At 33.7% G+C, this 27,939-nt stretch overlaps 2 protein-coding genes across 2 annotated transcripts; both read right to left on the bottom strand.

Moving 5' to 3' along the window:
- LOC117122793 (otoancorin-like) lies at nucleotides 1–21,116 on the bottom strand (the record flags this gene model as incomplete). Its single annotated transcript, XM_033268529.1, has 24 exons — nucleotides 20,982–21,116; nucleotides 17,620–17,656; nucleotides 17,138–17,318; nucleotides 16,473–16,613; nucleotides 15,823–16,001; nucleotides 14,813–15,005; nucleotides 13,565–13,689; nucleotides 12,564–12,669; nucleotides 11,801–12,031; nucleotides 9,984–10,148; nucleotides 9,254–9,433; nucleotides 8,266–8,348; nucleotides 7,605–7,722; nucleotides 7,226–7,332; nucleotides 6,883–7,012; nucleotides 6,246–6,439; nucleotides 5,803–5,893; nucleotides 4,733–4,925; nucleotides 3,985–4,166; nucleotides 3,364–3,519; nucleotides 3,112–3,254; nucleotides 2,087–2,226; nucleotides 1,652–1,749; nucleotides 1–147 (listed from the first exon to the last, which is right to left on the bottom strand). Coding segments are annotated over exons 3-24 (3,237 nt in total), but the record flags the coding sequence as incomplete, so codon positions are not given.
- Nucleotides 21,117–22,112: 996 nt separating this feature from the next.
- LOC117122792 lies at nucleotides 22,113–26,982 on the bottom strand. Its single transcript, XM_033268528.1, has 6 exons — nucleotides 26,902–26,982; nucleotides 25,702–25,773; nucleotides 23,472–23,579; nucleotides 23,096–23,290; nucleotides 22,756–22,926; nucleotides 22,113–22,611 (listed from the first exon to the last, which is right to left on the bottom strand). Exons 1-6 carry the CDS (start codon nucleotides 26,976–26,978, stop codon nucleotides 22,113–22,115), a joined length of 1,122 nt encoding a protein of 373 aa, XP_033124419.1. The 5' UTR covers nucleotides 26,979–26,982.
- Between the last annotated feature and the right edge of the window lie 957 nt (nucleotides 26,983–27,939).

Raw genomic sequence — 27,939 nt, 5'->3', positions numbered from 1 at the left:
CTGTGAGAGAATTGTAGCATCACCACCATACTCCGCAGCATTGAGCGAGTCCAGCACCCTACTTGACAACATTGATCGCTGTTCAGCAGTGATGGCTTGGGCCTGGTATTGATCAAAATAACCAACCAATTCAGCACTGAACACATCCTAAGTTACAAAAGTAGAACAACAATTTGGAATGGTTGTTAAGCATTAAAATCGCATCTATCTATTCTCCCGGAATTTACAATGGCAGTATAATTGCTTGCTCCAAATATACAGTGCAAGACCTCCAATTTGAGACGACTCTAATTATGAGACCCGTCTAATTCGAGACCACTTTTTCAAAAAACCAAATAACAACCATCAATCTTTCAACAAAGCTAATCCTCTAATTGGTGACTGAACCCTAAGACCACCCTGAATTTTCAGGTCCCAAAGTGGTCTGAAATTGGAGGAAGCACTGTATGTAAATTAATATATACAATATATAGAAGAAAGAAAACAACATTAAATTAAACATAGGAAGAGAAACAACAGTTTAAGAAATCTTTAAGATGTCTGATGTAATTTTGTTTAGTGCTATAGTTTCACATTATGGAAAATAATTTTAACTTCTATGATACTCATAATAATTACTTTTATTTTCACGAGAAATATTATTTCATGTTTTTATTCTTATAGGACAATGAGTGAAATGTCTAAACTTGGAGTGTCCACAGTGGCGGATTTAGTGGGGGGGGGGGGAAAAAAAGAAAAAAAAAAAGAGAAAAAAAAAGGAAGAAAAAGACAAAACGATAGCCCAGAACGCCTCAAATGTTATTTTCGGGCATCTAAAACACAGAAATTTCGCGGGGGCATGCCCCCGGACTTCCTATTTCGGTGTTGTCTCGATCGGCCCAAATTTCGGCCCCCCCCTTTTGGACATCTCTGGATCCGCCCCTGGTCCAAAGTAGAATAGAACATTTAAATAGCGCCGGTATCTGCCAAATATGACGCTCATGAAGTAAGGAAGAATAATCAAATACACTAAAATCCCATTACATTTTCTCCTACCAGAATTTACCATGAAATATTAATTGTTCCAAAAACAAATGTAGAAGATAGCAAACAGCACCAATACTTAAATGAGCGATAGTCAATAACAATAGTAAACAACAGTTTGCTAATATATTATACTCATACCCCTATCCCCATTATAGAGGTTTATTAAATAAAAGAAAAAAAATTTCAATAATAGATGTCAGTTGTAATTTTGTTCAACACAATAGTTATACATATATACTCATATGATACTTAAAAAAAATACATAACTTGTAATGTTTGTTATATTTCAGTAGTAATATTACCATTTCATGTGGCTGTATTCTGATATGACTATAAATGGAATCCAAGTTTGAATATGAAATGTCTAAATTTCAGACTAACTGCAACACTTTAAAAAACACTACACAGAAAGAAAAAAATTAATCAATACAATGGGAAGAGGTTCCCAATTTTGTGTTGGGCCCTAGCCCATGGTTTCCTCTTGGGCAGTTTTGTTGACTTTTTAATAAATAAATAAAGAACACACTGAATTTCAAGCCCATGTGTGTCTGTTTACCCTCTAAATTTCTACATACCCTTCTAGCACTGTACAGTATGTCTATTTACCCTCTGAATGTCTACATACCCTGAATGTGTCGGACGGAATCAACGCTAGAGCTTCAGGTAGCACACCAGCGAGAGTCTCTTCTCCAGTGTGAGTAAAATCAGAAGAAGAAAAACCAGCTGAAAAATAATAGGATGTGATTAATTAAAGAACATAATCCTAACAAAAAAGGCTCTCAAATCCTGTTACTCATCCTAATGCAATATATATAACCATGTAAAGCGGCCAGATAATTTAAATAGTTTAAAACTTGGGGAATAAACATAAAGTATGTCATTATCTTAATGTGCTGTTTCTGATTTTGTTATTTATATACATTCTCTGCCATTGTTACTCTCTGAAACCAATGTATTCAGGCAGCTCATAACAGAACAATATGTCTACAACAGCAGCATTGGCATGTAAAATGCATTGAAGGAACTTTAATAGGGCTTAAATATTATTTGGGGTATTTACCAACAACAGTGCCGACTTCAGTGTAGATCTCTGGAAGCCAGGATGCAATCTCCCCATACACATCGACAGCTTTGTCCTTTAATACAGACAATCGCTGGTGAGTACATGTGGATAATTTACCAATATCAGATGAGGCTCCACTAAGGTCAAAGAAAAAAAGTTTTAAGATGCTAGATTAACCAACAGATGCACGATTATATGTTTAAAAATTACATAGAATGAACGTTACTCCAAATAAAGAGAGGGAGGCCATGATTCAATGTTTCAAAATTTATTGGGTCATTTTCAGGAATGAGATTAAGGTTTTGGCATTCAAATATGTCTTGAGAAATTACAGCAAGTTCCAATGTAGAAAAGTTTGTGGTACCTAATTTTAGTTTCAAATCAAAGTTATGATCATTTGTATATGTCTGTGCAGAGCACTTTGTCCCCATTGTCTCACTCCCAGCAGAATAATTGGTACTTCCAGAGCACTGCCTACTATAGCATTCATACCTTCAATTTTTAAAGGATCACCATATTTGTCTATGAGCAATATTTTGTTTTTTGTTTATTATTCAACTATTGAACCAAATTGCTGGATTTCCTGCATCATTGCATTATTTGAGTTATGCATGCTCAATTTGGGTTTGATCAGGATACAAGATTTGATTAGAGGACTTTCGACTTATTGACCGTAAGGAAAACAAGTAACAAGAATACTGTACTCTCCAGGAGTTTAATTCCATAGGTGTTTCATCTATGACTGGAATAATAATACAGATAAGAAGTTGATACATTACTGTTATATAAACTGACATTTGTCTATTATTATTATCATTATTATTATTATTATTATTATTGTATGATTATTATTATCATGGGTAGCTCGGTTCCGATCCTGCTTTAATAGGGGTAGAAATGTTATAATGCTGAGTAGAAAAAATTACTGGGTCCAATTACTTACTCTAAGCCATTATATTCAATATTTGAAAGACTGGTGGTTAGTGGGTGCTACAGTACGTAGTAATGAAAATTATCCTCACCCATAACTTTCAGATGAGATATCCAGCATCTGATCCAAAGACATTCCGCAGAGGAAGTTGCTAAGACCAGTGAGATCTGTGGCATTCAAATCTGAGATGTGCCATCCACTCAACTGAAGGAATCGATTCAGCCCACTCTCAAGCTACAACAAAAAACAGACAATCACAGCAAAAGTTTTAAAAAATTTAAAAGATAAATATTAAGACAATGGTAAATTTAAGATATGATAACAATCATATTTAAATCTTTACCTGTACTGTTTGCCAGCCATCAAACTGACCAACAGTGTACAGCGTATCAATATCTGACAAATCCAATGCACTGATTTGTTCCGGAGTGAAGCGGGTTGCTATGTGACCAAGTAGTGCGATATCATCAGAGGAGATGTTTCTAACAGATCCCCAAGTCTATGGAGAAAACGCAACTATGAATGATGCAAAAAGTACTCTGCCAATCAGGTTTAATATTAATAACTTATTTTTATCAACTATTATATAAACTAAATGTTGCAATGGTTAGTTGTATTTTTATATATATATTTATTTTATTCGCATCCAACAGCAAGTGTTAACCATCAACTACAGAATAGAAAATGCTTTCAATCTCTTTATGAGGCTTAGAGAATGGAGTTGCTTTTAGTTGGGAAAAAAAATCCTGTTCTCATAGGATTTCAACCGAGAACCCTGGGATTAGAAGGCAATCACCTTAACCCTAAGCTATAAAACTTCACCCCAGAAAAGTACTTCACTGAATACACAAATTCATCCTTTTAATCTTTCAATCCAAAACCAAAAATACAAAAAAAAAAAAAAAAAAACAAAAAAAAAAAAAAAAAAAAAATATCAGAGAAAAGGACTAAAAAGAAAGCAAACCTCTATTGCTTTGTTAAGCAGCACATCCAGTTGATCCTCTGAAAAACCACTGACACTGCCAAGAGTGTCAAAGCAGTTTTGAAATGTATCAGTGGTGATGACTTCCAGCTCCTGAACAGTCCATGCTATGTTACCATCCTGAAGGTCAAGGATCTCCTCACATGTTGGGCTATGAACAACCTCTGGGAAATGACCAGAGGAATGGAGAATGAATAAATTAATATGTTGGCTGCCAGCGACGTGTATACTCGTCCCACAGGATGTTGCTGAGGGCGCTAGGGATGACTATACTCGTCAAAAACGGGGGAACATTCTAGCGTTTGTTACTTCTTTGTTATACATTGTAGAACGTCCACACACTAACGGCTGGTAGTTCGAAGAAGATATACGTAGATGATAACGTACAAATAATGGATGTACGTTTGTTGTGTTACCTTGCAGGCAGTACAGGCCCTCTGAACAAATACCAACCCATGCAAAAAGAGGATGAGAAAACTCGCACTTGACAGAGACAATAAAAGCTTGTCCCCTCATATTTTCCCGCCAATATATTAGACACATCATTTTGATGATATATGACTAGATACAATTTCAAAAAAAGTATGTACATGTATGTTTGTTCTGGCACATAGGAAGGAACCTAAAAGAAAGGTCTGGCAGTCAACATGTTAACATGTTGGTGGTGCTTGTGGTGAAATAGAAATAACACATTTCTACATGCTTCTAAATTAAAGATTTTTCTTTTTACCTCTCTTCTTCCTCCTTAAGGCTGATTCTGTGTCTGCCACAAGTGCATCTTTTGTTCGAATAGCAACACCTGTAAACCCCTGCTTCCATTTTCGTTCATCGTCCTCATCAGTATCAATAACACGGTTTGCCTTCCGGTCATTAAACTCCTTGAAACTATTTAGAGTTTCCATAGCAACTGATGAAAAACTAGCCTAAAAGATGCAGAGAATCAACATTTAATGAAAAAATGTTTGAAATATTCTTGTTTGTTTACTTAATAGATTTACTTGATAAAATAGGAAATCTCAAAAGTTCAAAACTACATTTATTCATATATTCATTCATTCAAAGCACTGCTTACGTGCCCCTTGTGCACAGGCTATTACTAAAAATTAAAAAAAATTGTAATTCATTCTAATGACTTACTAAAAAATTCAAATGATTTCAGAACAATCGATCACCATCTGGCCAGTAAAAAAAAGAAAATTTGTTATGTTGCCCAAGCAAAGTGACATTTGAAAACCAGGATCATTAGTCAGTAATTTATTTATAATTTTATAATTTTTTAAACATAAGTCAAAGGTTAATTCTATATTACACTGTTAGCTATTCTCACCCCATACATTTTGGTTGGCAAAAAGGCAACCAAAGATCTAAAATCCATGGTAAATGTATCAGATGTATTCCTAACAGTTTTTGCTTGATTTCAAAGGATGTTCACCTCGTAAATGTTATGTCAGTATACTATGCTGAAATCAAAGGTCTCATAATTACAAGATAGCGCTCTCCGCCGGTGATTCTACACCTAATAAATAGAAGCGTAGATGTTCAATAAAAAGAAGCACAAAAAGCAATCACTTTTGTGAGATGCCGCCCTAGTTGATACCATGATTGTTATAGAATTTGCACGCAGATGCGCTATCTTTAGTAAAGATTTCTGATGTCAAAGTTGAAAGTAATACTTTTGCGTGAGGGTGCCTAGCTACACTGCGTTATTACAGAATTTTTAATCAGAAATTGCGGAGAACGCTATCTTGCAATTATAAGGTCTTTGGCCAAAATAAATTAAATTAAAACCAAATATCTCACATGATCAAGCTGCATGAGTTCATCCTCTGAAAGACTTGCAAGGAGCGGGCCTGCGGTTGCTATGGCATCACTACTCCACATGCCAGGTTCACTACAATTGAATAGAAAAAACATGACAGATACTGAGTAGAAGTTTGTTGGCTGTTATATTGATGAATATTAACGATTTTATATGAATATTATTGTATTTATGATTATAATAATAATAATAATAACAATAATAATATTAATAATCATAAAGATAGATAGCATAGGTCTCCACAATATGCAAGTTCACCATTATTATTATTATTATTATTATTATTATTATTATTATGATTTTTAATAAATAATTGCTCACTATCCTCAATATTGGTAATATCAATTACTGATGATATACTGTATTATTTAAGTAAATTTTAAAAAGGTTGGCAGTTTTGTGATAAATAAATATTAGCCCATACCCATTTACATCTTTAAGTTTATCGCGTATTGCTCCCATTTGCTCTTGGTCTAAGAAACACTCCCTCAGGCTGTACACATTTTCGCTAAAAGCTTCGTTTTCAATACGAGTGTAGGCCTCTGCCGGCATACTGCATGTTAAGTTACCAAGGCTTAGGAGATCATCTGAGTTTATGGCTTTGTCACCAGTTTTATTCTTAAAAGAAATTAAAACAACAAAATTAGTAGTCATGGCAACAGAGTTTGGAAAAAATCTGTTGTTAAGAACTGTAGTAAAGATAAAACTTTGGTCTAAGGTGCTTTCAATAAAGAAAGAATGCATACCTAGATATAACACTGGGTTTTGTAAAACAAAAAAAAATCCTTTATCATACATCATAATACAGTACCTAAATATAGATTGTTTTGATTGGAATTTTTTATTGGGAAAAAATTAAATTATTATTATACTGTACATTCTAATTAAATGTTATTGTAAATGGTAAAAATTCACTAATGCACCCTGTCTCAGCGCTATAATTGGACAATCTCTGCAAGGTGGGTTTATTAGGATTGTCATCTAAAAATTTTTTAAAAGCTGATTAATACTATTATATAAATCAAATTTTATTTTTTTGTCTAATATATATACCATCCTACCATGACTTTTAATGAGATTTTTGCCATCCATTTTCTTTTCTCCTTCTTATCTTCTGTGAGTTCTGTGCTTCCAATCTGTTCAAATGTTAATCCTTGCAAATGCTCTGGAATCTTACCTAAATCATCCACACTAAATGAGAACATTGTTTACTTACTTTTTTTTTTCAATTTCAAGGCTTATTCTATATTAATATGGAACAACATACACTCACAACAGATTGACTATTATCTACATTAATTTAATAGACTCCTCTGAGAAAGGTTAAGTATATATTTATGTCTTGACCTTTGACATAAACATGTGTAGTTAAAACTACAAAACGGCTTACTGCAACTACTTTACCTGAATTCTTTGAGAACCCTGCCACCTAGGTTTGTGATGTCACCCTCTGTCAGGCTTGATGTAAAGTCAGCATTACCATCCTTGATTGTATCCTTTATACAGCGCATCTTGGGGTCAAGTAATAGAAATCAATATATGTATACATATTCAATACAAATTAATGTGATTTGCACTTGTTTTATGTGCTTTATATAAAAAATGATAAAACACAATATTTTGTATGTAACATTATACAATGAAATTAATTACAATATATATATGGAAAGAATACAAAAATGTATATTATTGTTATTAACTTGTATTAAAAATTAACTGAAAATTTTTAAAAATTCATAAATTAATGTATATCATTATATATCCTAATAAATCAAATGCCTACCTGTTTGTTATTCCAACCATCTTGTTCCATCAAAGCTGTTACCAAGGAAACAACATCATCTCCAGCCATCTTATGGATGTCATCGCAAGGAAGGCCAGCAGCTATGGTGCCCAAGGTTCTAAAATGCAACATCATACAAGTACATAAAAAATGTTTGATGCATTTTTGCTTTCAGTTGATCCTTACATCAAGCTCTATAGTCTATATTATCCTTTAACAACTAATTATACATCTATTATGTATCTAATTTCATTTTTTTTTTCATGTCTGTATGTACTGGATCTATATCTGCATATCTTCTACATTTCTGTCTACAGTATTTTATGGTTTACGTTGGTTTAGGGAAACACATTATCCCCGTCTGGACTTGTACCAAGAACTGTCTTACTCTACCAACTGACTAATATGAGGTCATGGTGGTTATTCTTAAAACATTGCATAACTCACAAAACAGATTATCAAATAATAAACCCCTTCATTAGTGTCTACAAACTGGCATCAACAGGGGCAGAAGGGTTAATCCCCTGTCTAGCAAACCAAGCCCAACTGTCGACCATGACTCATCGAACCAAAATATATATGAAAAAATTCTTTCTTTTTATGATTTTTCTGTCTATGTATTTATCCATCTACTGTATCTGCCTACTCATTTATCTGTCACCTGATAATATCTGTGGTAAATATCACTTCATCTCCTTCTATTTCTTCTAATCCTCTCTTAATACTTCTATATAATGATTTGCTCTGTCAAACAAACACAGTCATATCAGGGTAAGTTGGCCTTAATAAAGATTGTTGTACAGGGGAAGAGATGGAGACACTATTAATGGTTCTCCATTTGTATCACAATAGCTAAAGAAAATCTAATACTCTACCAAGTTTTATGTGCCAAATGTGTGTGACCCATATTTTGACATGATGATGTTATACTAATTGTCATATAAAATTTGATAAAAAAATTATAAATGCAAATGTATACTCGTATCCATACTCCTGCCATAAAATCTAATAAGAAATCTNNGAAAAACATTTTACATTCTAAATATTGCTACAGTACCTCCCTGTATTTTTGTGTGTTCTTATGGATGTATTTTAAATGACACACACACATACGCATATATATATATATATATATATATATATATATATACATATTTATATAAAATATTAATAATAATAATTATTATTATAATAAACAAGCATATTTGAAGCGCTCAGTCTCAGTGGGCTAGAACTGTGTGTTGCTCAATTCTCTGAGAAAAGGTGGCACTTTAGTAAAAAATATATATATAATCTTTAATTCCTTATTTAAATACAGTACATAAAACATTTATCAATTACATTACATAGCAACATTGCTTTATTTACAACCAAATGATAGAATCTATATTTGTTTTCATTTAATATTAAAATGTTATTTTTATTTCCTCCACCACATAGAAACATTTTAGCAAAAAACATTTTGCTAAAAGCAAAAAACATTTTACTAAATGAGAAGAAAATATTTGTATTTTCTGCCCGCCTCTGCCGATCCGTTAAAATGAATTTGCTAAACAAGGTACAAAACGTCTAGTGTTATTTAAGGACAGCCTTTGACTTGAATCCTTGGCCTTTCGAAAGACATGTATGCCAATAAAAGTATAAAATACCTGTGATCTAGTCCATTTGACCTCACTTGCTCCAGTGCTGCGGTTGTTCCCAGTAGCCACTGACATACTGGTGATGTCAGAGTAGGTCATTGTCCTGACAGACTTCAATGGGATCTCTGCCACATAGTCCTCTCCCAAGCTACCAATCAATGTACCAACATCATTTTCAGCTTTGGATGCCTTAAAATAAAAACATCAAATATAAAAAAAGCTGCAGCATAGCACTAGCAAATTTTAACCATGTGACAAATTTGTGTGATGTGCCCATATATGGGCATGATGATGTCATATTACACCCAAATATGGGAATATCAGTTGTTTATCAAATAAAATTTGATAGTGTGGCAGAGCTTAAGCTGATCATTAAGAGATTGGACTCTGCCATGAGTCCCCATTGGAGTAATCTGAATTTCCTATTTGATTTTTACCATTTTCAAACCTTCACATATTTTTGAGTTTTGGTGTTTCAAGCTGGAGGGCGATATGCAACTTTTACAATTATTAGGCTGCTGTTTAAGAATTAAGATTATTATTTGTGAAAATTATGCAAATGAGATTTTGTACTGGCAGCATAAGAATGAAAATCAGTCTTTCTTTAAAAAAAAACTCAAATTTTTTAGGTGTAAAAAAACATAGTGTAAACATGAATAGATGAGAAGATGGAGTAACAAAAAAATGGACAAATGTACATATGGACAGTGAGATAGATAAAAAAAAACACAAGGCTCACTTTTTGTACAATTTCTTTTCTCTTGGCTCTGCTTAAATCTTTGCCAATTTCTCTGAATGTATCAGCAGCTTCTAAAATCTCCTCTGACCTAAGCTCCTTCAGTTCATCTGTCTTCAACATTGTGCTCAATCCTTTCAGATTCTTAATATCATCAGCTGATAAACGCTATGGAACAGGTATAAATTTATTTAGTTATTCTATTAAAAGTATATCAAAAATATAATCATGAGTTGAATTACAAAAAAACAACTGTAAACAATTTAATAAATTAAAAAAATATTTAGCTAATTTGGTCTCCAGCAGGTTGTTTTCGCCTGGTTTTTTATTTAGCTATTTATTTGACTGTTGGCATATTTCTTGAACAGCCTACAGCCCACAGTTTTTATTAGAAATTCGTCAAACTTGGCCACAATAATCCTTTACCTAAGATCTAGAACTGATTAAATTTTGAAGGGTCAGGGTCAAAGGTCTCAATCAATGAAAAACTTTTTTTTTATTTTGTTGCGTACAGCCCATATAGTTTTAATCAGAAACTTGGTCACAATTATCCATGACCAAAAATCTCAAAGTATTTGACTCTTGAAGGGTAAGGGTTAAAGGCCGGTCAAGGTCACAATCAACAAAAAAACAATTTTTTGAAACAGTTTTTATCAGAAATTTCCCAAACTTGGTCACAATGTTCCTTTACCAGAGTTCTGGAAGTGACTAAATTTTGAAGGGTCAGGGTCAAAGGTCAAGGACACAATGATCGAAAACTGTTTGTCGTATAGAAGTGTGTGTTTGTGCTTATACGGGCTCACGTGACCAGTAATTAGATATATGTGAAAACAGTTTGGTGTAGTGGTATAGACTGTTTTCCACACTACCAGCCCCGGGTTGAAATCTCAAGGAGTCTACCTGTTTGTTTGTTTTTTTTCCCCCATATTTTTTTTATGGGGACAAGATGCGGGGGAAATTTATACCGAGGGGAATTATGATGTGGCATAAGGTATGCTCTCTCTGAGTCATTACCTTTTTATTGGCAGATTGAGCAGATTGTCATTACAAATGATGTATTCATGGAATCCAGTGGCGGATTCAAGGGGGACCCCAGCCGGACTAGGCCCCCCACCCCCTTAAAATTTTCAAAATAAAAAAAAAATGGAGAAAATAGAAAAGTAATTATATTAAAATTTTAAGTCTGAGAGTGCCATTTCCCGTCATCTAGAGGTGCGATAATCATAAATTTTCTCACCTCAGCCCCACCACGGTTGTGCACACCCACTACCTGTGAAAATCCCTCCCTGGGACCCCTCTATTTCAAATTTCTGGATCCACCACACTGGAATAACGTTTAGTATCAGTCAATCAATTAAAAAATTAAATATACGCCTAATTTTTTTTATGGGGACAAGATGCGGGGGAAATTTATACCGAGGGGAATTATGATGTGGCATGAGGTATGCTCTCTCTGAGTGCCCTCTAGTTTTATTATTATTCCCTGATTTGTTTTGTGCAGTGTTATAAATTCCAAAGATGAGTTTAGATCATGTTTTTATATAAAACTTTTACTAAAATAATAGGCCGCCACAATAACAATAATAAAATAATATAAAGAATAATATTTTTTATCATAATTTTGGTTCTTATAGTAATTTGAACTTTGAAATAAAATATAGCTTACTATAGTTCAAAGCTTTCGTTGCTATCTCAGCAATTCCTTCACAAAATAAGAATTAAAAGAATAATTGAAAAGATATAATAATGATGATGATGATGTCATTTTTTTGATATACATTTGATTATTTGTCATTTCAATTCAGATTGTATTTGCTTACTCCACTGTCCCTTCTTTTGACCTTCTTTAACAGAGTTTTCTTCTGTCTTGGAGACATTTCAGCCTTGTTGAGATCATCCATAGCACCTAAAATTGCTTCAGCTGGTATCTTCTCAATGTCCTTCACGTCTAGGCCTCCAACTGATCTACCTACACTTCGCAAATCATCTGCGCTCCAGGCTGATGGGTCCCCACGTTGCTCCACAACTTTCCTGGCTATCAGACGACTTTCCTGTCAATAAAGTAGAATTATCAAGCAGGTTCCATTTCAATATTCTTCAGGTATATAGCCAACTTCCTACTTTACACCCAATTTTACATACCCACCTTTCCTTGGGCAAAAGCCCAGGATATAATTGAAGGAAAAGCTCAGCTGACTTTTACAAATACTCTAAAAAAACACATCATTGACTTTGGAACAGGCATGCAGTGATAAAAAGTTACATTTTAAACGAAAAGGCGATTAGCTATAAGTAACCAGATTGTCATTAAAAACGATGTATCCATGGAATCCTCCCCCCCCCCCACTTAAGTCTGAGAGTGCCATTTCCGGTCATCTAGATGTGTCATAAATCTCACCTCAGCATCACCGTGGTGGGGGCTGAGATGTACACACCCAAAACCTGTGAAAATCCTCCCTGGGGCCCCTCTATTTAAAATTTCTGGATCTGCCACTGGAATTATATTTAGTATCAGAACAGAGTATCAATTAAAAAATTAAATATACGCCTAATGGAAACCAGGCCTGTAAGTCTTTTACGTACCTTTCCTTGTTTTTGGACTTTTGATGTAAATACATCCATGGTGATTATAGAGGCAGGAAGCCTGGCCATGTCCCTAGGTGACACAAACTGCACTAAATCTCCCAGGCTATGGGCAAAACAGGAACTCAAAAATTAAATAAAATAATAAAGTAAAGCTCTGTCCACATTATCAAATTTTATGCGACAAATAAACTATTTTATGCCCATATTTGGATGTAAAATGACATTAATATGTCCATATATGGGCACATCATAATCTGTCACACAAAATGTAATAACATAATTTAAAGTTCTGTCCAGATTGTCAAATTTTCTTTGACAAAAAAAATATTGTATGCCCATATATAGTCATGATATGCCTATATATGGTCATGATATGATGTCATCATATCATATTTGGGTATGTCACATGTTTTTGTCAACAAAGTTTGAAAGTGTGAACAGTGCTTAAGACAAAACTGAATCAAACAAAACATTTAGATTGTTCATAGTTAAAAGTTAAATGATTTTTAGCACTGATAAAAAAGGCACTTAAAAAGATATAATAACGATGATGATGTTTACTAAATATAATGAAGCAAAAAAGAATGTGCTGGATTGGTCATGTACCGAGAGGAAATGGATTATTAAAGAATGTGATTGAAGAAAGAATGGAAGTAAAGAGAACAGTAGGCAGAAGAAGAAAAATGTTCATGGATATGTGTAACATCGGACGTTACGAAGAAATAAAAGGAAAAGCGCATCAAAGAGATCGGTGGAGGAACTGAATCTCAACTCATAAACGCACCTGCAGCAATGCAGATTACTAATGATGATGATGATGTATGTGACGTTTTGTTTGAATATCCTAACGTCTGTGCAATGTGTGATGGATGAAATAGAGGTGAAATTTTATCTTCTGATTTGATGAATAATGATTGTAATTTTGACATAAAGATGATGTTAATGAAGATCATTTTTTTAAACCACAGAATAATATTATTGAATGTTATTTTGAATACCGTGTTACATTCTCCATTGACCAGCTCCATGTTGGCAGGTTGGTGATTCTGTTTAGATAATCCCGACCAATTTTGGGGTTTGAGGCAATATAGCGGCTTTCAACAACGTCAAGAGACTTATCAATCTGAAACACCAATTTAAACAATAGATAACTTTAGAGTCACTTTAGAATATTAAAGATGTAAAAATTGAGAGAAACCTCAAAATAATTACTACCTTCCAACAAATAAAGAAATAAAAAATAATTTTTGCTGATTTAAAGAAACATAAATCCTTAAAATAATAATATAATAGATAGATTTATATAGCGCAAATAAACAAGGTCTCCATGCGCTCGGGACTAGATGCTGCACTTTTCAATAACATTCTCCTCCGCTGAAGGTCACTTCATGGCCTCTGCAGCCAGTAAACCGGCGCACTTTCATCTGTCCATGACAGGGGCCGAGTGAACCAGTACACCGGGGTAACCCCCTACTCATCTCGAAAGATGTACTGGGTTCTTTTAAGTGCACATGAGCATTTATGTACACTGGGCCTACAGTTTATAGTCCTTACCCGAGAAGACTTGTTCCACCACCAGAACTATAGGAGCGAGCTGGCCGTGAACCCGTGCTGATATTGTTGGCTATGATCACGGCGCCCCTGCCTTAACCGCTCAGCCATTTGCCTCGCTCAAGACTGAGACTTAGACTGCCTACCGTCCAATAAGAAATTACTTAATTATTTAATATTTTAAATGTGGGATTGAATTTTATATTTTTTTTTACCTCACAAAAGACAGGATCTTTAACATTTTAAATTTCTAAAACTTTTTCAACACTCCCAGATTTATGCAACAAATAACTGTGATATGCCCATATTTGGGTGTAATATAACATCATCATGCCCATATTTGGGCACATCACACAAATTTCTCACATAAAATGTGATAGTGTGGGCAGTGAGCTTTATATTATGACTTTAAAATGATTAACTAGTACTTTGTAAGTGGTAGTCAAGTGATCCAGTGTATTATTTAATATACAAATTAAAATCATTTGATGCATGTTATGGCAAATTGTAACAAAAATGGTATATCTGTAATATATATGGAACAAACACATCATCCGCTATAAGAGGTTAAAACCTGTTGGCATGGCAAAAAGAATTTGTAACCAATACAAACAAATTGCAGATGATTATCTCTAAGATTGTTTCCTTTATCAACATTTCTCCACATTGTCCCTTTTCTCATAATTATCACTTACCACCTGATCAGGAATGGACTTGATATCTCTTCTTGTTAATGTAGTAATGAAAGCTTTGACTTGGGCTAAATCCTCAATGGACCAACGTATCACAGGGCCCTTTAGTTTTTTGTACTTCTGCATAACTACCATTTGTACAGAATGCTCGACAGAATCCTCTTCCTCCTCCAACAACTCTTCCAGTGATGGAAGTCTGCATTAATATCAATAATGAATTGGGTGATACATGTTTATAGCAGAGATGAAAATATATTATTTCAAAACAATGCTCAGAATACACACTTATAGTTAATAGAATTATTTATAATTTTAAAATTAGTATAAATTAGTAGGCCAACTGTACAAGCTTTACTTCTTTCATTCTTTATTCTCAAAAACAATTGGTACAAAAGGATGTAAACTTTCAACGCTGGACACATCTTGAATGAAAAAGATAGACCAAGAACATGCAAGGATCAGAACAGATCCAAACAATAAGAATATCTGTTTTCCCCCTTAATTAGTTTATGAATTATTACATAGAGTAAATAAGTGATTAATTAGTTTTTCCCATTCAGAACAGTTTTCCCATTCAAAAAATGTCTCACATTCCATGTCGCGTGTCAATGCTAATTCACTTATTGTTTTTTAACTCTTTTGACTTTCCCTGAATTCAATTTTAAAACATCCTTAAGTCTATTTTTGATATCAAATTTCATAATAAATATGAATAACTATTGCATTGTATTGTATTGTATTAAATACATGTACTAATAATAAAGTCTGCCCTCCAATATAAACCATGTACCACTGTTGGGATTTATGTGTGGAGTCCTTATGGTTCGGTGATCCAACATGAGGTAAAAGCGTTTTGTTAAAATATTGAAGATTGATAGTTGGTACTTTGAAGAATTAGTGGTATCAAAATAGAGGGGTCTTGGAATTAGAGGGGTTTAGAATTGGAAGGTGATCTGTTGTACATATTATTAAAATAAGACAGATCAACCAGATAAAGTTATTTTCCATCTCACATAGAATGGAAAGTCTCAGATCCCAGCTCTTTAATGTGTTCTTTAGTGAGTCCTTGGAGGAATGGCTTCATCATCAGAGCCTGGTCAGGAGTCCATTGGGAAACTGGTCCAAACTGGTTTATGCCAGCATCAATCATTGGGTGGTAATACATCTCTGGAATGTCCATAACAGACTCATCCTATCAAATAATAACAATAAAAATAACAATAATATTAATGATGATAATAGTAACAATAATATTTCTTTACTTGTCATTCTAATTGGAAATCAAAAATTCTCGCTGGGCCCTTGGTGGCCAGTAGCCCCCGACTTAACTAAAACAACAGACACGTACGGATACACACTGTCCTGAACCCGTCTAACTCCCAATACGAGGGTTATTTGAGGAGCCAAGCGATGATCGACTCCATTAAAACCCAACGCTGGCTGGGTTTGAACCAGGGTCTTCAACACAAGAAGCAGCAAATAACTTTTAGCCAACTTCTCTGCTAGAGACGAGTAATCTTGATGGTTTGACATCATCTTGAGAAGCATGTGCATATATGCGTAACTATATTCATGTTGGAGTAACAAGTTGATTTGTCCGTGACATAAAATGCAAATGCAATGAAAATCAGCAGAGAATAACATTTTACTGGTTTAAACTTACTGATGCAGCCTCATTCATCATGTACTGAAACACTGTATGATTTAAATTAGAGAAGATGTGTTGAACAGAATTAATGCTCATATCCGTGGAGTCCATCATCACTTTCACTTCAGCGGCAGTTAGGTTGGCAATATATGAATTCTGTAACATGATAAATACAGTTAAAAATATACTATAAATTACAATGGGCTAATTTCTCAGATAATTATTTTTGAGAACCAGAAAGTGAAAAGAAGACGCACCACACTTTGTGTGAAGGAAGCTAGAAAAAACGAGCAACATATCCAGATTTATGTAGAACTCTCAAATGGTAAGAACCAAACAATCATGAAACTGATTGATTTTATAGTTGATTGATTTATTGATTGATTGACTGATATTGATTGACAAATTGATTGACTGATTAATTGTTGTATGATTGATTGATTGACAAATTGATTATTGGCTGATTTATTTTTGTATGACTGATTGATATATAACTGATTGGCTGATTGATTTTTGCATAATAAATTGGTTTTCAAAAACTAATACAATCAGTTCTAGTAAAGAACTGTATTTCAGTATCTTATAATAATGACATTATTTAAATGGTAAATTCCTTTAAAGTATCTGCAATTTTTGATCTCCAGTAGTTTAAAAGAGTGCTTTCTTAAGTTCATACTCACACTTAATCTCTTCAAAAGAGTATTGGGAATGTATGCTTCTTTGAAACTCATCGTAATTTGAGTTGAATTTCTGTGGTGTTGTAGGTGATACCTCTTTTCATTTAGAGTAATATCTGCAATATCTGGGGTACCCATATTTGAATGTTCATCTCTAGATAGGGAATTCAGTATGCAATGCAGCCTTGTAAAATAAACAGAAAAACAATACTACCCAAAAAGGAGTTATGATATTCTTGTACTTGAATATTATATTTTATATTAACATCATATTCCAAACTTAGGTTTGTGATATTTAAAAACATATTATAAAACTGCTGATGCAGAATATAAAGAGTTCATTATATTTACACTAGCATACTGATAATATTGATAATAAGAACAAGAACAAACAATAATAATATTACCATAATAATAAGGATCATGATGACAATGATGAGAATGCCTTGATGTTGAAATGAAAATAAATTAAAAATTTCACTTACTGTGAGTCTGTTACACTTCCATATCCACCTTCTGTACCTAGAAAAAAAAAATATATATATACATATATACATGCTTAGAAGTATCCATAGGGGGAAACTAAAACAATGAAGTGGGTTAAAAACAGTATATTTAAGGCGAAAGTAGTGTCGCTAAGGGGAAACTAAAGCGACGTTAAGGCGAAATCATAGACAAAAGAGTTTCCTCCTAAGAGCCAAATAAAGATATATATATATATATATATATATATATACAAATTTTAAAAGGCAAATGGGAAAAACCAATAAAACAGCAAACAGCCACATAATGCAAAACCATTTAAAATTAAAACGGAACAGTAGAGAAAATCCGATCAGAATGACAAAATAAACTAAGCATCCACTGGAAGGAATCCCAATATCTGCAGACAGATCCGTTTGCAGACAGAGCCTTGGTTTGTCTCTGTAATCATTAGTGGTCGTGGGACTAGTTTGGGCCCTACCTAAGCTGGTCGAACGTTTCGTTTGGGTCTATACCCTAGCTGCACTGATGAGGCCTGGAAGGCCGAAACGGATCCGTCTGCAGATATTTGGATTCCTTCCAGTGGATGCTTAGTTTATTTTGTCATTCTGATCGGATTTTCTCTACTGTTCCGTTTTAATTTAAAATAGTTTTGTATTTATGTGGCTGTTTGCTGTTTTATGGGTTTTTCCCATTTGCCTTTTAAAATTTATATATTATTAAAGAATCTCTATTGAGATCCAGCAAGCCGCCACTGATGCATGGTAGAGATTGCATCTTTAGATCTCCGATCTTGTTCACAAATTCACGGACTAGTGCTGTCTCGTAAGAATTTCGTAGGATGCGTTAAGAATGACAAAATATTCTCTGTATCTACTGGAACCGAGCCACATAGCTTGTATTTCACTATTTGCATTCACACCTGGGCTGTGTATGCCCTGTCATGAAAAACTCACTCAACTGCATCAATCAATGTTTTGAGATATTCAACAAAACATGTTCAAAGGCTAGCCCTCCTCATACGTTATTTACAAGATTATTTTTTTTACACCATTTTGTATATTTCGCAGCTCCTGTTTAATGGGTAGGATATTTAAAAAAAATACCCACATATAATATTTAAAATGTCGGATTTAATGTTTTTTCATGACATTTCGGGTCAATCACATGTAAAGAAACCATGAAAGAAACAACTCAACTGCATTTGTTATGAAAGAACTAACTCAATTGTAGCATTCAAAAGAAAGGTACATAAAACTACAGTACTACAAACTATTATTTAAAAACAGTTAGTATGACATAATAATACTGCTCAAATATGTTGGATAAAGTAATATTTTCTTTGCACTGAATAATCACTGATTAGAAGGTCTGTTAATGGGTCATGAGGCCTAGGTGAGAAAAGGCTTCCAGAGTCAAGTTATCGCCCTGCCTATGTAATTAAACCAGGTACACAGCGTGCGCCTAGTTAGTGCCTAGGCCTATAACCTAAATTTGTCATTCAGTGGCAGGGTCAGAATACTGCTTCTACTTCAAGCCTGTCCCCATCCCATTCTCTGTCGGACATAATTAGTATTATAATTTTTACTTATTATAAATTTCCATTCTTTGTAATGGTAGGGTTGAGTTATAAATTATTTCAAAGATTACTTATGGTCCCCAGCTCTCCCACCAGACCATCGGCTTTTGACTCTTAAACCAACTGAAAAACAGTAAGACCCTTGTCGTGTGTGTGGGTGTGTGTGTATATATATATATATATATATTTCAAAAAACAACACAACAGACCGTATCTTCATCATAGGCGAAGCCTATATTTAATCCAGTATATTATGGCCCTAACGGCCCCTAAGACATGTTTCGGCAGTGCTACTAACATCGGCAGTTATCGTATTGCATGCAGGCAATCATTAGTATTCTGCCCTGTCATGAAAAACTCACTCAACTGCATCAATCAATGTTTTGAGATATTCAACAAAACGTGTTCAAAGGCTAGCCCTCCTCATACGTTATTTACAAGATTATTTTTTTTACACCATTTTGTATATTTTGCAGCTCCTGTTTAATGGGTAGGATATTAAAAAAAAATACCCACATATAATATTTAAAATGTCGGATTTAATGTTTTTTCATGACATTTCGGGTCAATCACATGTAAAGAAACCATAAAAGAAACAACTCAACTGCATTTGTTATGACAGAACTAACTCAATTGCAGCATTCAAAAGAAAGGTACATAAAACTACTACAAACTATTATTTAAAAACAGTTAGTATGACATAATAATACTGCTCAAATGTGTTGGATGAAGTAATATTTTCTTTGCACTGATTAGAAGGTTCGTTAATGGGTCATGAGGCCTAGGCGAGAAAAGGCTTCCAGAGTCAAGTTATCGCCCTGCCTATGTAAGCGACACAGGTACACAGCGTGCGCCTAGTTAGTGCCTAGGCCTATAACCTAAATTTGTCATTCAGTGGCAGGGTCAGAATACTGCTTTTACTTCAAGCCTGTCCCCATCCCATTCTCTGTCGGACATAATTAGTATTATAATTTTTACTTATTATAAATTTCCATTCTTTGTAATGGTAGGGTTGAGTATAAATTATTTCAAAGATTACTTATGGTCCCCAGCTCTCCCACCAGACCATCGGCTTTTGACTCTTAAACCAACTGAAAAACAGTAAGACCCTTGTCAGACACCTTGGCACCTCTCCCCCCCATACACACTCTCCCCCTCCCCCCATACACACACCCAAATTCCTAAGTAAAAACCACAACACATTATTATAGATTGTGATTATATTTTTTATTTAACAAATCAAAGTACTGGATGGAGGAAAATTTACACTATTTTTTAGTACCAAGTAAAACTTTTGAAATATGCCATCATTTTTGGCCAAGAAGCACACCTGTCACCACAGTATTTATGTATTATTATTATTATTATTAAACTGTCTTTTCTTTTGTTATCTAATTGCGTTATGCTCCTTAATAAATATTCAGTATGCCAACATTTATGCCAAAATAAGTGTACAATATGTACATAATACAACTAGTAAACACAAACATGAAACTAACTGAAATACTTTTCTTAATTTAATCTTTAGGTACAGGAGCAAATATAATACTCAGTATGCCTAAAAAATAGATAATATTTACATAATACATTTTTCTTAATTTAATCTTTATTGCAGGAGCAGATAGACAGTGGCCATGCCTAGAGGCTCTCTCATCATATTTGCTCCTTACGTTACAGTGCACAAACTGCCAGCTCCCATTACATTTCCCGTAGTAAAGTAGAATAAAGCGTTAATGTTTTCACTTGGCACAATTTTAGATTAAGAATAATACACATTTTGCATACTTTTTTCTTATTGTACGACAATCAAATCTTCAACTGCATCAGTAGGGATGTTGTTCCAGAAAGCTCTTCTGGTTTCTGGCATTAATTTGACAAGGTTGCGAATAATTCCCTGTTTCTTGTCTTCGGCGATTCCCCTTGGTTTTTGTTTCTTATCAAATTGCTTCTTATTGATTATATTGTCGATCACCTTCCTCTTCAAAAATTCTCCCCTCTTGAACTCTGCATCTTCATGAGACTCCTTCCATTTTATTGAAGTTTCTGCGCTTGTGAAAACAACTTCCTTTAATTTGCGAGAGTTGGCTTATTCGTGTATCCAGCACTGTTGACACAGTTTTCATAATTTGAGAAATCACAGTAGTTCATTGGAGCCGCTTGTCCACATGTGGTAATGATGGATTCAAAGTCTATAGAATCAAAAACTTTACAACGTCTCTTCATCTCTTTTTCAACTTTAGCATGGAAGCTGTCGCAGCTCATGAATGTGTGACCAGTTTCCAGGTACCGCAAGCTGATTTCTTTAAGGGCGTTGTCATCATTCACCTTTGCCACTAGCGCTGTGAAGAGAGCCCAGTTCTTATTTTGAGCTCCACAGTTATCAAGCCATATTACTACTTTTTCTTTGTCCCTAATATTTGGTGTTTCAAGGAATTTAATATTGGAACTTGCAACATCGCTAGCACTTCTTCCACTAATGCTTTCATTCCAAATCACTCCAATTGGATTTGGTGTTGCTTGATCTCTTTTTCCAATCGGTGCAAATGTTTCGTGAAATTGGACTAATCTTCTTGTGAAAACGCAACTCTTTATACCTTCCATCCTAGGTAGCATAATTACCTTCTCCATATCAGCCGAGACAATTACTTCATTTTCATTTAATTTTTGCTCTTTGTCATGCTTATAGCGTTTCCTTGCAATATCTGCTCTTCGTAAATGGGCCTCATAATTTATGCATACTTCGCAGTCTTCAACATCATGATTTTTTTTGTGTTCGCAGATTTCACACTCTTCTTTTCCTAAACGGGCAAAGCTTATACTAAGGTCTCTGATCATTTTCCGGTAGGTTTGGTACTTGCAAACACCTGGATGTTTGTCATTAAAGTCGGCGAACATCACTGTAACATTTAGCTCCGGTTAAGTAAAGTCTGTTTGGTGCATGTTCCCTACGATAATGTGAAATGCATGGATGGTGGACATTATATGGTCTTTTATGACTTTTTTCTTTTCATCTGAAAGCTTGTGTGCATGGTTTCCGTGTCGGCCTCGTCCATCTTTAGGAGCATATACCCCTGTCCCTTGCTCAGCGATTAACTTAAAAAGCCATGTTATGACACAATTGCTAGTGGACTTGAATCCCAATGTCGTGAGGAAAAATGATCTGCATACCTGTACATTTCCATAATCTTCACTCATCAGCGAATATGTGTATGTGTGTTTCCGTGGGTTGGTAGCATTTGGGTTGGTGCGTTTTGGAACAGTTGCCTCAGCATAGCTTAGGAGCCATACTCGTTGTTGCTCCTTAGACAACATCCAATATTCTTGGTTAATTCCTTCCCTTTGGTCTTTGATTATTTTTTCTGTGCATTTCTTTTTGCACAATGCTGGGCAAGGCGGAAGGACATTTTTCTTTTTCCTGAATATAAATAAAATTTTTAAAACATAATTTAGTATTTTCTAATTGTTTTTTTATGTTAATAATTTATCCACATAAATAAGCTATTGTAATCATTTATTTAAAAAGGACTGTACATCAATGACGTTGAAACTTTCATCTTACCTGTTTGCATTGTTTTCATCTATCTGGGGAACTACATCATTTTGCACCATTTCATGTTCGTTTTCATTATCCTCGTCAATTTCCATTGGCTCAACACTATCATTGTCATCAGTGCTATTACTTTGGCACTCTTGAATGGAATCCATTGATGCACTGGTATTAGGTCTTGTGCTGTTAGAAGGCAAACATGATGTTTACTGTATGTATTTTTATGTTTATCAATATTACAGACAGTTAAAATTATAATTAAAGTTAAAATAATTTATGGTGATTGTACTAGTAGTTGATAAATCCACCCTCTGTAGTTTAGTTTTACAAAAAGAGTGTTCATGGTTCTTACATCTGTATGTCGCCTTTATTTCTCAGCAATTGATTGCCCTCCACGTCACCTGCATCCTCCATTTCAACATCTTCATTAAGTCCATATTGTACTGCAACATCATTGCTTATATTGGAGGTATTGGCACCGTCTTCACTAGCGGTACTAGAGTCATACTCTAGGATAGAATCCATTGATGCACTCATAATCTCTGTTCTGTTAAAATACAATGCAAATAAATAATTGTACAGATTATATATATATATATATATATATATATGTGTGTGTGTGTGTATTTCCCATTTACAAAAAGACCTAAAATAAAAAGAACCACCCTACATGTACAAAAATACATAACATGCTGTTTACATGTATCTTTAAAAATATATAAACTTACCGGACAGATTCTCCTCGAACAGGAGCATGTTCCCTTACACATCTACCACGTCTAAGTCTGTCAATCATTTCTCTTGTTGGTTTTCTTCGTCTTAACCACTTGGAATTGCTGTGATTGTAATGGATAATTTAAGCAAAAATGATGATATTCAGAACCAATAAAAAAAATTAAAATAATTATTGAAAAATATACATGTATATATATGTGGCAAAGACAAGCCAAACCAGTCACTCATCGCAAATCGTGTTCAGAGATAATGGCCAAAGCATGCTGAAATGTCAAATTTTTAAAATCTATGTTATTGCACTAAACTATACATCATGCTGTGCTGTTATTTTCCCAATTTCTAATGTTAAAACAACAATTTTTAACGATTTGGTGATAATCTTTGCTTGAGAAATGCCCGAAATAATAAACAACTCTATGTTAAATTCTTGTAACTTCATAAGGAAATGTCGGATTTATAAGATTTTTTACCATTTTTTAGCTCTCATTTTACTCTTCAACCCTGTATTAATAACTAAAAATTGATTTTTGCGACCAGTGACTGGTTTGGCTTGTCTTTACCACATATATGTATTATATTTCATGTGTATATATCTTACTGTTAATTATTGTAAACAGAAATTAAGTCTAAATATGAATCAAGCAGGAATAGCTTACCTTCCATTTCCACTGCAACCCTCGAGCCAATTATTTACCTTATTAATAGCAGCTTATGTACTCTAAAAAAACATATAAAATAATAATGATAGAGGCAAATAAGTTATATCAGGTAAAATATAGAACGAAGTAGTATAAATCAAAGTAATTTGACAATAAATTGCAAGCCAATTAATTGAACTACTGATTTATTAAATTAAAATACAGTAGGGCTAGAATATAACTAATGACACATTATTTTAAGTTTTACTTCTTTATACATTACGACAATATTTCGTGTCTAAATTCGATAAAACGGCAGTGAAGGTCGCCAAAAACCACTAAATTTGGTCATTTTTCAACTTCTTTTTGTAATAACTTCGCAAATACTTTATCGATTTTTTTTGGGAAAAGATAAAACTGATCGGAATTTAATAATCATTACAACAATTACAAATTTATAAGTGTAATGTTAACACCTTTATCGTGTATTTTTTCAGCGTAAAAACAGTGAAATCTGCCGAAATATTCCAGCTGTCTTTAACATAAATCCCTCTACAGTCGAAAGTTGTGGGCCGATTTCTTTTGGGAAAAGTCCATTCGAAAGCCCTTTTTGTCTTCTAAATGTATTGTAAATATAAGATTGATCGGTTGAGCAGTTTTATCGGACCAATCAGATTTATGAAAATCATCCAAAACTCCTCACCATATGCTTAAGCATTACAAGCATATGGCAGTCTGATGCTCACGTGGAGGCAGAGCTTGAAATATACTCTGGAAAAACAGATAAAATGACTAAATTATCCTTATTTTTAAACACTAAAATTATGATCATTGGCAAAAGAAAAGGATAGAGATTCAAATTATGTAAATCATATGCAGTAAAAACGTATAGATTTTTAGTACCAGCAGTATATAAATGTCAGTTTTTGTAAAACACCCCATTTTTTCGAGGGGTTCACTGGTTTGAGATGGTCGATTCCATTTTCTTATGTGTACATGACTACGTACATGTGAGTGGTGAAGACTGTAAAGCAGGGTAGAAAATGTCTTCTTTTGAGGGTAAAAATAAAACTGTGAATGGTATTTAGATAATTATGTATGTTGTTTAGAATAAAAATTGAAATTCCATATGAAAATGTTACGGCGTTTAATTTGTAGTTGTGGAACCCCCTAAATTACAAATGAACTGTTTCAAAGCCGTTACGCGCTTGACTGATCACCCACAGTGTACCGTTAGCCCATGAGAGGAAGCTACCTTGAGGTCGAATTCAGGGAATAAAATTGCACTGCTAGCAAAATATTGTCGTAATGACAGTATTAGATTTGCATCACAAATGGTTTTATATTAGTTGGTACGATAAATTATAAAATTCCATTTCACATGGCCAATCTTTAAAAAGATCCCCTTTCCGTCACTTTTATATTCTTGATAGGATGATATAGGCCTAGATAAATATTGTTAGTAAGCAATAGCGACCCACACAGTAAACTCTTGCGCTATATTCATTTCATTAAAACAACTTAGGCCTACATTACAAATATTAGGTAAGACATTTATAATAACTAGGACATTGGTAATCCTCACCTTATGTTTTCTTCTACATGTTCATTAGAAAGAGGCTCATTAGTTTCATCATTGTGATCTTTAATCACTCCTCTGAAATATAAAATACACATGGAATGCTGTATCTCAATTTGTTATAAAACATTATAGTAATGTGAAAAAGCTGATACACTATGATCGCACTCATTCAAAATGAAGAATAGAATAATAAGCTAAACAAAATTGTGAATTTAAATATCGTGGTGCGTAGACATTGTACGCGTTGGTAGTTTACCTAGCAACACAACAGGCTTATTTTATTTTTATGTAGAATGAATGCATTCATAAACTGACACTGACTAAACTAATTCCTCCATGATTATACAAATGAGTAAAATTTTCTAGTTTGTATAAATCAAAGTAATTTGACAATAAATTGCAAGCCAATTAATTGAACTACTGATTTATTAAATTAAAATACAGTAGGGCTAGAATATAACTAATGACACATTATTTTAAGTTTTACTTCTTTATACAGTATTAGATTTGCATCACAAATGGTTTTATATTAGTTGGTACGATAAATTATAAAAATCCATTTCACATGGCCAATCTTTAAAAAGATCCCCTTTCCGTCACTTTTATATTCTTGATAGGATGATATAGGCCTAGATAAATATTGTTAGTAAGCAATAGCGACCCACACAGTAAACTCTTGCGCCATAATAATTTCATTAAAACAACTTAGGCCTACATTACAAATATTAGGTAAGACTAAGACATTTATAATAACTAGGACATTGGTAATCCACACCTTATGTTTTCTTCTACATGTTCATTAGAAAGAGGCTCATTAGTTTCATCATTGTGATCTTAAATCACTCCTCTGAAATATAAAATACACATGGAATGCTGTATCTCAATTTGTTATAAAACATTATTGTAATGTGAAAAAGCTGATACACTATGATCACACTCATTCAAATTGAAGAATAGAATAATAAGCTAAACAAAATTGTGAATTCGAATATCGTGGTGCGCAGACATTGTACGCGTTGGTAGTTTACCTAGCGACACAATAGGCTTATTTTATTTTTATGTAGAATGAATGCTTTCATAAACTGACACTGACTAAACTAATTCCTCCATGATTATACAAATGAGTAAAATTTTCCAGTTTTAATCTTAATTACTGGATGCCTGATACAAGCTACAAATAAGAATTTAAAAAAATCAACTCACCTCTCTTTAAGATATGAGAACATTCCTTTAACAGTGACCGACATTATTATAATGCTTTGTGAACGAAGGCTTGACATCAAGTGGTAAAATATTTCTCAATTGATTATTTAAGTTGTTTATTTCTTTCCCTGAGACTTGCACTTAGCCAGCATTCCCAGGCTTTATATACACTAGTTGATTATTCGTTGTTATTTAAGATCAACAAAATGTCAACCTCATTTTAATACTGTAACCACAATTTTAATTTACCTTTTAAAATTTAAATTCACAAAAAATAAAAATAACTGGAACTTCAGAATATAATATTAATTTATTGATACACAGTGTTTATGACAAGCAATACTAAAATGGTATTTGTGCTGTGAAATGCTTTCTTATAACCAAGATCGTATTTTGAAATCAAAAAGGTGATTATATTAATAACAGTAATTAATATGATGTATCTTTAAAAGTGTCTCCTAATTACCCACTGAGCAGTTAAGTGGTGTCTTCCATAGCAAGATAAATAGTAACACACTGTGCAGTTAAGTGAGTCCTCCATAACAAGCCATTACATAATAGGTGTTAAATCACAGTTAAGTTGGTTCTTTCATGGTTTTTGCAGTTGAGTGAGTCTTTGTTGTCAAGACTGAAACAGCATTGCAGTTGAGTGATTTTTTAATTTTTTAATTTCATATTTTCAGTTATATTTTTAAAAATCTGAATACATCACATGTTGTATACTATCATGAAGAGCCCAAAAAGCCAAAAAAGTGAATTTCAAAAAAAATGTCAGTTGAGTGATTTTTTCATGACAGGATTGATTATATTGCCTTGGTTTGTCTCTGTAATCATTAGTGGTCGTGGGACTAGTTTGGGACCTACCTAAGCTGGTCCAACGTTTCGTTTGGGTCTATACCCTAGCTGCACTGATGAGGCCTGGAAGGCCGAAATGGATCCGTCTGCAGATATTGAGATTCCTTCCAGTGGATGCTTAGTTTATTTTGTCATTCTGATCGGATTTTCTCTACTGTTCCGTTTTAATTTTATTATATATAT

This window comes from Anneissia japonica, unplaced genomic scaffold (assembly GCF_011630105.1).
Source record: "Anneissia japonica isolate Jap-2015-1 unplaced genomic scaffold, ASM1163010v1 scaffold288162_len571657_cov150, whole genome shotgun sequence".
NCBI lineage: Eukaryota > Metazoa > Echinodermata > Crinoidea > Comatulida > Comatulidae > Anneissia > Anneissia japonica.
The sequence above is the reverse complement of the archived record's forward strand: the minus strand, read 5'-3'. Positions and strand labels throughout refer to the sequence as shown.